Source organism: Mastomys coucha, unplaced genomic scaffold (genome assembly GCF_008632895.1).
Source record: "Mastomys coucha isolate ucsf_1 unplaced genomic scaffold, UCSF_Mcou_1 pScaffold12, whole genome shotgun sequence".
NCBI lineage: Eukaryota > Metazoa > Chordata > Mammalia > Rodentia > Muridae > Mastomys > Mastomys coucha.
Genome location: NW_022196894.1, coordinates 31,924,353 through 31,938,469, shown reverse-complemented (window position 1 = coordinate 31,938,469; position 14,117 = coordinate 31,924,353). Strand labels below are relative to the sequence as shown.

At 42.7% G+C, this 14,117-nt stretch overlaps 1 protein-coding gene across 22 annotated transcripts in view; it reads left to right on the top strand.

Moving 5' to 3' along the window:
• Nucleotides 1-14,117, top strand: part of Kalrn (kalirin RhoGEF kinase) — a 604,914-nt gene that overhangs the window by 342,859 nt on the left and 247,938 nt on the right. For 15 of the 22 annotated variants that reach the window (XM_031363740.1, XM_031363736.1, XM_031363739.1 and 12 more), the window contains exons 17-19: nt 6,234-6,452; nt 8,561-8,710; nt 11,602-11,716. In XM_031363740.1, coding sequence (XP_031219600.1) covers nt 6,234-6,452; nt 8,561-8,710; nt 11,602-11,716 — 484 coding nt within the window. The remainder of the gene's footprint in view (nt 1-6,233; nt 6,453-8,560; nt 8,711-11,601; nt 11,717-14,117) is intronic. The other 7 variants (XM_031363737.1, XM_031363734.1, XM_031363735.1 and 4 more) reach the window with 1 other exon arrangement.

The window sequence follows — 14,117 nt, the reverse complement described above, 5'->3', positions numbered from 1 at the left end:
TTTTTTTTTTTTTTTTTACTCACAAACTATATACCAGTGAGAAATGCAAAAGTAAAAGGTGGCAAGGCTTCCCATTGAAAACCACTCAGAAATGAGGGCAAACAGTTGTACAGGTCAGTAGTAAACTGGAATAATACTTATAAACACTTGGATTCTAGGTTACAATCTGACTTTTAACAAAGACCACAAGGCTTGAGGCAGACTGTATTGTACAGCTTGCATGCTGAAAGTAGCCATTCAGTTATGCTAGCAGAAGCCATGTTTGAAGAATAAACTACAAGTAGAAGTTTACCAGCTGGGACTTTGGTAAACTTTTTTACTAAGGTTTTTCAAAAAGTCCATTGTAAAAGAAAATTTCACTTTGGATAAAGTAATGTTGCCTTGCTTTAAATAATTCCTTCAATTATCTTCCTGCTAGGACCTTCTCCTCCCAGAGAGACTTTAGCAGATTGCTTCTCAGTGGTGTCTGAGAAAGAATAGAAATGGCTCATGGAGCTATATTAAAAACAAAATAGGTTAAGCACCAGTGGGAAAAAAAGCAAAGGACAAAATCCTCAGATCCTTGGTACATGTGGTTCGGTATAGAACTTTGCCTACTTCTGGGTGTGTAGGAACTACAATGGGGCAACTTTCTTTTTTAAAATTACCACTAGCAAAAAATTCTATGTAATGATGGCAGAAAATAATGAATTTTGATTATTTATGCTCATAATTGTCTTTTAATGTGGTAGTCAAACTGATTGATAGCCTTTTGTAAACTGGTATTAATTGAATTCAGCCACTTATTTTTCCAGAAGCCATCTTTCATGCCTATAAAAAGTGGAGTTAGGATGGCTGACATGTTCCCATAAGCTACTTGATATCTTCTCAGGAAGTATTAGTAGTCTGTAGATACTGTCTGGGATTTAACATTGAAAAGCAAACAGTATGTTGCACATGCGATATAAGCAATTCTCTTGCTGTAGAAGAACTACCCTGCAGCAAGGAGTTTTATGTTTCTGTAACAGTTTATAAGCAAGCCCAAATTGATAATGGTGAGAGCACTTCAGGAGAGACCTAAATTGGGGTTATAACCAGGCACTTACTGGTCAAATGTCTATAGTAGTGGTTCTCAACCAATAGTTCATGACCCCTTTGGGGCTGAATGACCCTTTCACAGGGGTTGTCTAGCAGATATCCTGAATATCAGATATTTATACTATATCTCATTAAAGAAGCAAAATTACAGTTATGATGTAGCAATGAAGTAATTGAATGGTTGGGGGTCACCACAACCTAGGAGCTGTATTCAAGGGTCACAGCATGAGGAAGGTTGAGAACCACTGCTCCATTGGCTTAGGCAGAAGTAAGATTATGGCGACAGATGACATGAAGCTATGGGGGATTTAGGCAAAGATAACTTTTGGTCATCTTTCTCCTTGAATAGAATACTTGGATTAGGTGATTACATTTGCAGTCTCTTAATCAAATGTCTGGCAAGTCAGATCAAGCCTCACAGCACACTAGAGTACCCCAGTGAACTTAGAGAAAGGGTGGGTAGATGTTTCCACAGTGTATTGGAAAACTAAATTTCATGTGCATGCAGTAGGTGTTAATTTGGGGAGATGTTGCTTCGTGGTTACAGAGTAGAGCCTTGCTAAGGATAAAATTCTCCTAATCCCTCCTGGGGTTTTGTTGGGGGGGTATTGCTTTAGTAAATAATTGATGCTAAGCTATAGGTGACTCTAGGGTTGGTGTCTGTGATCTCTAGGATAGCAGAGCATATAGAATTTCTAGAACATCTTGGTGGTGGAAGGTCATGAGGTTGTTGTGTAGCTAAATGAACAAGGAGCACAGCCAGAACTGTTCATATGCTCCTCCAGACAGCCCATGGTTGTCTATAAACTAAGTTTAAACTGGGCTCTGCATCCAGAGAAGAATGTCCCAGAGAAGATACAAGTAATGTTTCTCTGAAACATGGGCTCTCTCCGTAGGCCAGGCTGACCTTGAACTTAACTATTTAGCCCAAGTAAGACTCAACTCATGGCTGTCCTAATGTTCAACCCCCTGCGTGATAGACTACAACATGTACCACACTATACCTGGCTGGATACAAGCGATTTTAAAGGAAGGTTAAGCAGCTTAGTTTGGCTTTTCCTGTGTGCCAGGCTTACTGCAGGTTTTTTGCTGATTGCTGGGAGTGGGATGGGAGGTATAATTTGCCTTCTTATAACCTGAGAAAGAAAGCTCAAGGGTTCCGTAGGGAAAGTAGCTATTGGTGAAACAATGAAATTTGTTGTATAAACAGACATTTTTAAGAGTAAAGGAGGTGACAAATATATAATCCCAGAACCCCTGGAGGCTGAAGCAGGAGGATTGCAAAGTCAGCCTGGCTACATAGACAGACCCTATCTCAAACAAAACAAAAGGGGAAGAGAGGGTTATTGATAATTAATCTAGAAACACAGCATACACTGAGATGACCCTGGCCAAGCCAGGATCGTTCTAAGCCTTGCTTTGGAGGGTCCCTGGAAAGGTCAGATGTGCCTCTGATAAGCCTTGTTTTCAGGAAACCATTCCCAGAACACTCCGTGCAAAGAACCAAACAGTGCCTCCACACAGTGTAGTTTATTAAGCTTGTTAGTGCTCCGGATGCGCTGTTATGCCTTCAGAAACTGCGACCTTCAGACAGAGAAGCTCAACTTTAAAATCCATTTTTATTTGAAATCCTCCCATGCATTTGAGCATAAAAAAGTGGTTAAAACTAGATAATAAATTCAATTGATTTGGTTCAATTTTCTTGCACTTACACCTACTAAATATTAATGTCCTTGATAGCCCACATCTTAAAACTCTAACACTCAATAGGATTAGATGGTAAGGAGAAAAAATGGATGCAAAATAATGACTTAAGCTTAGCAAAGCAAAGATTAGGCCACATGGATGAGCATTTATCATTCAGGAAATTAAAGAAGAAAAGCTCACTCAGGACTGTTACAGAATAATGAGCTTCGGAGTAGGGAACAGTTTATTACATAACACAAACTACACAGAGAGTGGAGATGACTCGGCACTCTCTGAAGATACAACATTAAAACAGGTTTACACTGACAGTTATTACATGTTAAGGGCAGAAGACATAACTGTCGTAATCACTAACATTCATCTGGAGAACCTTCTTGCAAATGAGAAGTGCTGTAGACTTCATTCCAATCTTAGAGAAAAAGTCATGTGCCATAAAAGACTGTAAGTTTGGGAATAAGTCAAACGGGAGTCTGGTTTTACCACTTGCTTTGATGTAGTTTTGAGGCATACTGTTTCGCCTGCTGTGTCTTGATGTCTTAATCTCTGAGCTGGAAATAAAATCCACCTCATAGAAGGGCTGTGTGAACCAGAAAAGTCAATGCTAATCATAGGGCCCAGCACAGAACATATACACACACACACATACACACACACACACACACACACACACACACACACACACACACCCTTGGAAAAGTGACAGCCATTTGATTGACTCTACACATACCTCTGCTCCCACTGTGACAGTTTTACTTTCTAAGCTAACCCTCCAAGAGGTAGCTAAGTAACAAAGGAGTCCATAGAAAAGGGGTTTTCCCTGAGCTTCAGGCCATCTGAAAAGGTTCACTGAAGGAGGTTAGGTTTGAGGGAAGTTTCAAAGGACAGAAGGGATCGTTGACAAGGGCTTAGAGGATCTACCAAGGACAGGAAGAAGGACAGGAAGAAGGACAGGCAAGGCAAGACAGTTTGTGGCTTGCTTTCAGAGGTGTGGGGAGAAAGCATAGTTGTATTGTGAAGACAGACCATGCTGTGGAGGGCCCTTGTGACAGCCAGTTTGGACCTAGCTTTGAAGCAGTGAGGGAGCTGTTGAAGACTTTTGAACTGAGAGAAAGATGTGGTGCTCATAAGATGGAAGCCGTAGGGATGAAAAGAATAACAGGAGCACTTCCTAATCCATCAAATTAAGCAGAACTGCCCAAACTATCTGCGAGGCACTGGAAATGTGGCTCAGTGGTGGAATGTGTGCTTGGCTAGTTCAGAACCCCAAGACAAATCCCAGCATGCCAAAGAAAAAGAAAAGGAAAAGAAAGTGCACAGAATGGATCTATGAATTAGAACTGGAAGGAAAGACAATTGGCTGTTTCTCCTACATAAACATGTGAAGTAGTGAGGGAGTGAGGAGCAGCAGTCAGGGATGAGGTTAAGATTGTAACAAATTCTAGGTGGCAGGGGAAATGGGTAAGGGGAGGCCACCAGCATAAGAGGCCAGCGACTTTTAAAGAGATGGGGCTGGCATCTGTTGAGGGTTTGGCATCTGCCCTGCTACAGATGGCAGCACCTCCTCAGAAGGGTGAGAGGTGGGCTCCCTTGCATCAGAAGACGATTCCAGAGGAGGATCTGACACTAAGAAGATGCTTCTTCACAGAGAAAATATAGAAGCCAGGGGAGCCGATAAGTGCGCTGAAGATGGGAGTAGTTAGCAAGGCTAACCTTGGCACCTCTTCTTTTAAGAAACAGTGCCAGCTATACAAAGAAAGTCGGGACTTTGGAGGGATTGTTCTGCCCTTTCATTTACTTTCTCTAGCTTCATTTAGTAGTGAGGAGCCCAGTGCTGACAGCCATAAGAACTGAGGCTGTCGCGGGGTACAAGGCCAAAGGGTCAGGGATGCTGGTGAAGACAGAGTCGTGCAGCTGCTGCAGGTTCGGGATGAGGGGCACATAGAAGCCTTGTAGACAGAGCTAAGTAAGTAGGAAGTACAGGATGAAGTCTAATGACAAGGGGAAAGGCAGGTGTGTGTGGTGAGATCAAGGAGACGCTTAGGTTGGAGTTACCCTCAGACCCAAGGAGTGCTGAGTAAGTAAGTCAGCTATAAAAGTAGTCTCAGCCCTGCTGCCCAAGCCAAGTAGAAAGAACTCTGAAGTGTCACTGTGTTCTGGCCACCGTCATTCACCATTAGCTGGAAGGATCCAGCAGCCTAGGGCACAATGCTGGTAGCTTTCCCAAGTCTGTAGCACTCTGATGTCCTCACAGGGATTGTCCTAGGTAGGGTTACTTCTGCTGTGGTAGAACATCTCAAGCAAACCAAGCTGGGGAGGAACTGTTCATCACTGAAGAAAATCCAGACAGGAACTTCAACAGGCTAGGAACCTGGAGAGAGGAGCTGATAGAGACCGTGGAGGGGTGCTGCCTACTGACTTGCTTCCCATGGCTTTCTCAGCCTGCCTTCTTATAGAACCCAGGACCACCAGCCCAGGGATGGCACCACCCACAATGAGCTGGACCCTCCCCCATCAATCACTAATTAAGAAAATGTCCTACAGGCTTGTCTACAGCCCCGTCTTATGGAGTCATTTTCTTAATTGAGGTTCTTTCCTCTCAAATGACTCTAGATTGTGTCAAGAAGACATAAAACTATCCAACAGAGGGATCATCACATCTGTGCTTTGCTTTACAAAGCCTGAGCCTCAGCTGGCTTTTATTCCCTGCTATCTAGTCCTTCATCCAGGTGCCCCAGCCTCTTGAAGTTAAGATCCAGAGCATGGTTAGCCCTAATCAGAAACCATAAAGCAAGTGAGGGGCTTGTCTCCTAAAGGCCATTGCAAATAGCAAAAGGCTCCAGCTTTGAGCTCATTCTTGCCTGCAAGGCTCTGCTGTTTTGGTGGAGTAACTGTGGAGGGTGGGGCAGCGGGGACAGGAGAACTCATTCTTCAGGTCTAGTAACCTACCAAGTTTCCCCATTCTACCTAAATCCTTTTCTACTGGTCATTAATGTTTCAGATTGTGTATTGCTAGCTGACATGTGCATTACATGTGCTTGGGGGGGAGAGTGCTTATTTAATCTGTAAAATGCTGCATCAGTAATCATTGAAAGTTCGGCAATGAGCAATTTTATGATTAAATTTGAAAAAGAGATTAAGGGGCCAATCAGTGGCAAGGTTTCTACACAACTTCTGTTTCTCTACTAAAATAGCCTTAACATCTAGGGTGGTGGAGGTAGAAAGCTAAGAAGGGGGTCAGGAGTTAGGGTCCTGGGAGATCAATGACATGTATGATTTCCTTTGTGTAAGTGTGCCTTAAAGACAGTAATGTATTGATCACCGTGACAAATGGATCAGTCATTTAAAGCTCTTTAACTTCTCTGCATCTTTCCAACCACACCTCACTCCACCCCTCCCATATCACACCTGGGCTGCTCCCACGGACCTCTCTCTCCTCCCCTCGTGCCCAGTCCCTCTTTCATGCCACTTCCTTGCAGAAGACGCACCAGAGCGCCCTGCAGGTACAGCAGAAGGCAGAGGCACTGCTCCAGGCCGGCCACTATGACGCTGATGCCATCCGGGAATGTGCTGAGAAGGTGGCCCTCCACTGGCAACAGCTCATGCTAAAGATGGAGGACCGGCTGAAACTTGTCAACGCCTCTGTGGCCTTTTACAAGACCTCTGAGCAGGTGAGAGGGAAGTCTGTGGACATGAGTGGGAGATGAAAGAGGCTGGTTTCTGCCTCAAATTATTATAGTACAGCATCAAAAGCCAGGCATGTTGGCACTAACCTGTGAGAATAAAAGAATGACTTATGGACACACTACCATTTCTTATCTTTTTTTTTCCTTTCAGCAAGGAACCAAGTGATTTTCTTTTTCATACATTTCTCAAACTCATCAGATCAGTATGGAGGTGTTGAAGTAGAAATCAAGAGTATTGAATGAGCAATATATTAGTCAGCCATTGTAATAATAGTGCTGTGTAACAAACTACCCCCACATTTGATAATATAAATCAGCATTTGTTTTCTGTTTAAGTACCTAGGATCCAGCTGATTTCCCTGAACTTGGTATGTCTAGACTCCAAACTATACCTTGTTTATACCTTGGATCCAGTTTGTTCATATCTCTCTCATGTTCCCTAATCAGCAGCTACTTAAAATGCATTCATAGTCAAAAGAACCCAGAATCTACTGTACAAGATCTCTTCAAGTCTTTGATTCTGTCCTATTGTGGAACAGGTCTCAAGTGTCTCAGTCTTCACATCTCTGCATGTTTTGTTATCTATTTTATCTCAAGACTTGAGCTGGCATGCATGCTTTGTGTCTTGCATTAAAAGAAGTAGGAAAGGTAGGAGCTAGTCAAGTCATCATTTGATTGGGGGCAGATTTCTCGTGGCATGGCAAGCAGGAGGAGGGGGTTCTGCCTGAGTCATTGTTCAGCTGAGTTCATAACTCAGTGAACCTTCTGTCAAAAAAACCACATCCTTGGGCAAGGATGTAGTTCACTTAGTCACATGCTTGCCTAACATGCATAAAGCCCTTGACCAGAATTTCAAGGTCACTTTTAGTTACATAGCAAATTCAAGGCCAGCCTGGGCTTGATGAGACCCTGTCTCAAAAACAGACAGATGTATTCTCTACCAAGAAGAATGACTTTTTCAGGGAAAGCCAAGACAGTTACAGCTATTCTCCCAACTCTGTGCCCAACAAGTACCCAAGGCTGTTGAAGGGAAGTGTAGGAATTCAGGGTTCTGCTCTCTGGTTGGTTGGTTCTTTTGCTGCAATAGGGATAGAAACTCTCTTCATATGCTTATTAGGCAAGTATCTGCTGAGTTTTTATTTACTGTACCCTCCAGGCACTGATACCAGGCTGCCATGAGACTCCTGTCACACTCAACCTAACTCTCTCTGTGAACTCTCTCTGATGCTCTGTTTTCTTCTGAGGTCATTTATAAGGTCCCTCAGCATGGTCCCTCCGAATTTTTATAACTAAAAAAAAAAATGTCTTTGAAGTTAACTCAAATGTATTCTCCCTTAGAAAGAAATGTGATTTTATAATAAAGATGGATGCTAAAGATGTCACTGCCTTATGGTAGGACTTTGAACATCTGTCCCCAGGGGAGTTGAAAAATGACTTTCATTTATGGCCTATAAATCACACAAGGGAGGTAGCTTTTCACTTCACTTCACTACTGCTTGAAGCAGACAAGTACAGATGCTGAGGCAAGCCATCAAGTATCTTCTCCAAGCCTGGTCTACATAATTCATAATTATCATGAAGTTACAACAATATAGAGCTATATAACATAATATAATCATATATACATGCATATGAATATGTGTGTGAGATATATATCTCATATGTGTGTATATATATGATATATATCATAGGTGTTATGCATGTATATGGTATATGCTACATATATGTATATATGTATGTGAGATATATATCAATTTGTGTGTGTATATATGTGTGTGTGTGTGTGTATCACTGTGAAGCCCCTAAATATCTAGCCTATTTCTTCATCTCTTTCTTGTCATCATATACTTGAGTAATATTATCAACCCCTATAGCTTCATCCTTTAGCCATCAGCTATACAGAGACAATTCCACAATCTCCACCTCCAGTCACAAGGTTCTCAAAATATCTGCTCAGAATATCCCAGGAGTGGTGGCTGCCTAAATGTCCAGGCTGGACTTCACTGCTGTGTGAAAAGATCTGCTGTAGATGTCTGTAGAGAATACCCCCGGAGCAGTTTGTTTAACGAGCTTCCTCTCCCATGATTCCCCAGGTGTGCAGTGTTCTGGAGAGCTTGGAGCAGGAGTACCGGAGAGACGAGGACTGGTGTGGCGGGAGAGACAAGCTGGGTCCGGCAGCAGAGATGGACCACGTCATTCCACTGCTCAGCAAGCATCTGGAGCAGAAGGAGGCCTTCCTGAAGGTCAGTGAACACTGCCACATAGGTCTCAGACTCCAGCCTTACCCTCGCCTCTCACCAGCACCCACCTTCATCAAGTAAAGGGGGAAGGAACTGAAGACACAGCTCCTGGTTACTGTGTAAAGCCGTAAACTAAATTTTCCATGTTCATTTCTTTCTTGGCCCTTTTGGTATCATCAGGTATAGGATACATTATTATTGCCACTGCAGTGTTAGAATACTCCAAGATCACATGGTTATGGCCACATGCTTTTACTTACTTATATTCAGTTTATAAAAAATAATTTATTGTTTTCTTTTATAGTGCTAGGGTTTGAACACAGGGCCCTCACACCTGTTAGGCTAACATTCTATTACTGAACAATAACCCTAACCCTAAAATGATCTTTTGGCTAAAGAGTATAAGCTGATTTATGAAGTTATTAAAATGAAACTTTTATAAGTAGATATTGCAAAATTTAGAGTCAATAAATTTAGATACTATTTATCAATCTAACAATTTTCAATTAACAATAAATATTACAATGTTTATTCTCCTATATGAAAGCAGAAACACATTTCTTGGCGGTTTCTGAATTGGCCCTAGTGTCTCAGGGAAGGAAACCAGCCCTGGTCCACATGGGCTTTTAGTAGCAAGGGAAGTCCTTCTGAAAGTCCCCTGGCAGCAGGCTTCCCAGTTCAGGCTGGTCTACAGGCTCCACTCACGCCAAAACTTCCATGTTCTTCCACTGGGGTTTCTCAAAGAGAATTTGTGTTCCCTGACATGCCACCACTGAAGTCACACATCTATAACTAGCCACTGTTTTTATTAGAGCTCTTCTCTTGACCACCAAATCTTTCTGTTCCTTTCTTAAGAGCCCCCTGTCCCTTATGGACCCATCTTCCTTCCTACTGTCTGGTGTCTACACAGGTATCAGTCAGAACCGTGAATAAGCAGATTAAACTAATACAGATCAGTAGAAATTTTCCCATAACAAAACTTAAAATATTTAAAAGTTTCATTGTTACAAAACAAAATTTAAAATAACTGAAGGATTATGGGAAGGGTTTAAAGTAGAGTTATAGAAGTGTTCTCGGGACTGGGGATGGCTTGAGGATGGGGTGGGGAAGAACATGCTGTGCAAGCATGAGTACCTGGGTTTGGATCTCCAGCATCTGTGTAGAGGAGCCAGTCATAGCCTCACGCGCTACCTATCCCCAGCGCCATTGAGGACAAAGAAGCATGGTCACTAGGCCTTGCTGGCTGCCAGCCTAGCTCTGGTTCTCCTAGAGATAATGTCTCAAGAGGGCAAGATTGACAATGGCTGAACAGGATAGCCAACCTCCTCCTCTGGCCTCCTCACATGCAGGTGTGAACATGTATACCCCACACACACCTGCACAGCACACCACACATACATCACACATTCACATGCATAGAGAGAAAAAGTAAAGAGTATTTCTTCATAAAAATTAAGTGAGTCTTTTAAAGAAGAAAGAAAACCATCTGGGCTGATATTTTTCATATATTCCTAAAGCTGTGGAGAAAAGACTCCCCATAACTGTGGGAATTCTCTGCCCAACAGATGGTGCACAGCTTTCTGTTTATCCTTTATTGATTCATCTAGAGTCCTTAGCCTTAGACGTTCACTAATGGCTTTCAGTTCGTTAGCCTGTGAGTTCCTGAGCCTGTCAACTGGCTTTAGCCATGTCCAGCTTGTTGCTACTTTTTATGTAATCATAAAAGCATATAATTTAAATTTATATTTATTATATAACAATCATTGTAATTATATAATTTATATGATCAAAAGATAAATATAAGATTTAAAATTTTAACTTGATCTACAAATGATTTAATTATTCATTAATTTATTAATATATTATTAAGTTATTAATTTAAAATTAGGAAGCAAGTATATACTAGTTTTATAGCTATAGGAAAAAATGATTTTTAGAGAAATTCGTAAGTTGTATGGGCTTAAGAGACATTAGAAGGTGCTGGAGAGATGGCTCAGTGGTTAAGAAACACTGTCTGCTCTTCCAGCGGTCCTGAGTTCAATTCCCAACAACCACATGGTGGCTCACAACCATCTGTAATGGGATCTGATGCATGCTTCTAGTGTGTCTGAAGACAGCTACTGTGTATTTATAATAAATAAATGAATAAATAAATAAATGAGAGACGTTAGAAATACTCCATCAGCATATCTGGATTCTAGATTGAAAGGCTTCTTTCCTGCTGCTCTTTCTGACCCTCAGTCCTACCCAGCATCAGAAGAAGGTAGCCTGTCCCCTCTGCAGCCCCTGCTGATGGGAGCCTTCAATGGCTCTGACCTTTTATGGAAGTTGATATTTCCCAACAAGAGAGAGTACTTGTTAGTGTTATTTAGATAAGGGGAACGTGATTGATAATCAGATACATTTGGAAATTGTTGGCAATTTAAGTTTAGGTTTAGAATTACATTATCAGCTGTGTTTGCTAAATGTGATGTGCTAAAGTTGGTTTCTGTTCCCTGGGGTCTCAATGGTGGTCACATAAGAGACATTCTTGTAAAAGAAGAAAACGAGCCTGGATGTGAACATGATCACATTATAATCACAATCGTAATTGTATCCCATTGTATCACATTGTAATCACAAGTAATTGGCATTGAAGGGTCAGCTGCTTTCTGATTTCAGTCTGAAATGGAAAAGGAAGCGCTTGGTTAAAGGAGAACTCTGAGTATGAGCCTTCTAAGTTGGAATTAGCATGCCGTGAACCGGAAGTGACCTCCAGAACTCCTCTCCCTCTGGATTCTTCCAGTATCCCCATCACCACCAAGTCCCTATTGCTTCTAAAAAGGCGCCTCTGCGCATGTCTTGAGTTCCACATGCGGACTGGAGACAGGGCCTCATGTCCTTGTTTCTCTTAGGCCTGCACTCTGGCACGGCGGAACGCTGAGGTGTTCCTCAAGTACATCCACAGGAACAATGTGAGCATGCCCAGTGTTGCCAGCCACACCAGGGGACCCGAACAGCAAGTAAAAGGTGAGTAAGAGGCCTGCAGGGTCACAGCTTGCTTCAGTTGAATGAGTAAAAGGCTAGGCCCCCCTCCCCTCGAAACAGCCTGTGTATCTAGCTCTCAAGTCATCTCAGGTTCTCTGGGGCTTCTCCCTTAAGAAAAAACAGTCTGGTGTGGAGTAAAACCAGTCCTGGTCATCCACAGTCTCTTAGCATGCTGAAAGATTTCCCCAAGTTGTTGAGGTTTTTGGGGTTTGTTGTTGTTGTTGGTTGGTTGGTTGGTTTTTGTTTTGTTTTGTTTTTTCATTTATATTCAAGTCCTGGGGCACACTGCTTAGTAGAAAGGTTGTCTAAACATTTGCTACTCAAAACATAGTGTCCAGTTTAGCAACACTGATAGGACTTGGACAAATGGAATTTCGGACTCATTCAGATCTAGAGTCAGAACCTGCATTCTGGATGCAGGTAGAATTTACAGAACTACTATTCTAGGTCATCTTTCTTATCTATTTGAATTCCATAAAGTCTGTGAGTATATGAAAAACAGCATATATCTTTTAAAATTGCTTATTGTCTAATCACATTGGCCTAAATTATCACTTTGTTCTTTCAATGTCCACTCTTGCCATAAAATCACAGCCCTGGTGAGTAAGGCCAGGGAGAAGACCTGAACTGACTTGAAGTGAGGGGTGATCCAGGCTTAGGGACACCGAGGTCAGAGTGCAGATCAGTGGACTGCTTTAGATAGAGTTCCCTTCCCTGCTCAGATAACCCAAGAGTTGGGACGATCCAAATCACTGGAAAGAAAGAAACAGGAAGAGGAACCTGAGCTCCTTCCCCATCAGTTATTTTGCCTTTGAATGAGGCCCTGTGGGTGGCTGACTCCATGTCAGAGCATGTGTTCTGACTTCTGCAGATGGCAGCTTGGGGGAGGCCAACCACAGAGAGACCACATTCACACCCACACTGTATGGGACAGGCACCAGAGAGTGCTGGATGTACCTCCATCTGTGAAAGCTCCCAGGCAGGGGGAGTAGTGGCACCTGAGCTTCCATGAGCTCTCCAGAGTCCCCCATGATTTGGCTTGGTTATGTTGGTTTCCTGAAGGTACAGTGAGCAGAGAGCCCTGACCACAGGACACAAACACTAAGGAAACGAGGGCATATTTGGCCCTTGCCGTGTAGATGCAGACACTGGAGGCAAGACCGTCTATCTCCCTGTCGTCTACTGCCTGGATCCAAAGCCAGTTCCATTTATATTTGGAGTTCTAATATGGGAGCAGGTGGCCGAGTAACATCCAAAAACTTCACTGTTGCTCACCACGAGCATCTGTTGTCTGGGCGATGGTATGTTGCAGCCATCAACATCAGCTGCTGTGGCTAAGCTCAGCAGTGCAGCTGTTAGATGTTGACTCCAGATGTCTGTTCATTCTGAGCTCTGAGTCCAAAGGACAGTGGCTATGCAAGAGTTCTTGCCATGGTGCAACAGGGAAGCAAGGGACAGGTCAAGTCTGCAGACACAATTTGAGCTCCTGTTTGTGCCATATCAGCCAACAGTCTCTTTGTCAGAGAAAGTACACTTGACCACTCTGGGAAGGGGCAGAGGGTTCCATGCTGAATACATGGATAGTGAGCCACAGTGGCCGATGGAAAGTCTTAACTTAAAGCAGCATAGGCAGACTCCATCCTTACAGTCAAGTTGAGAAAGACATGGGAGGAGTCCATCCTTTTAGTCAAATTTCCAGGCCCAGGGCAGTGAGGGGGACTAAAGAATAAGTAAAATCAACAAAAATTACTAAGTACAAGCACTGAAGTTCAGGTTGTGTTATCTTAGTAAAATACCATAATATCTACTTTACATCTGCCAAGGACCTGAATGACCAAAGGTAGCTAAGATGTGGTCTCAGGTCAAAGGGTCCTGCTTAACTCCAAACGCTACTCCTCCCTATCTGAATGAGTCTGCATACGTTTCAGGTCTTCCCTCGGTTTCTTCACATGCAAAGTGGGGACCGTCATGATACACGCATCATGAGTATTATGAAAATGGGCCTGACACATAATGAATGCTTAGTAAGCAGAGTTATCTAAAATGTCCTCATTTCCATATATTTATCAAGCACCTTTAATACTGTATATTTAATAGCTTTCAGAAAACATGAAGCAGATATCAGACAAAATAAATTTGCTTGCTTCGAGCATAGAGCACGCTACTTAAGACACTCAAGAAATCAATCAAGGTCACCAGACAGTGTTAAGGGCAGTGAGGAGACAGATGACATGTACTGGATACTGCCCCGGCTCCCTTGTCGTACTTGTATATGCCTTACATATATTCTCAGATACAGTGTCATTAGGGTGACGTAAGAAGAGCTTTCAGACTTCCTTAGGGTCAGATAGACACCTGTGTGGAGTTCAGGCCTAAGACAACA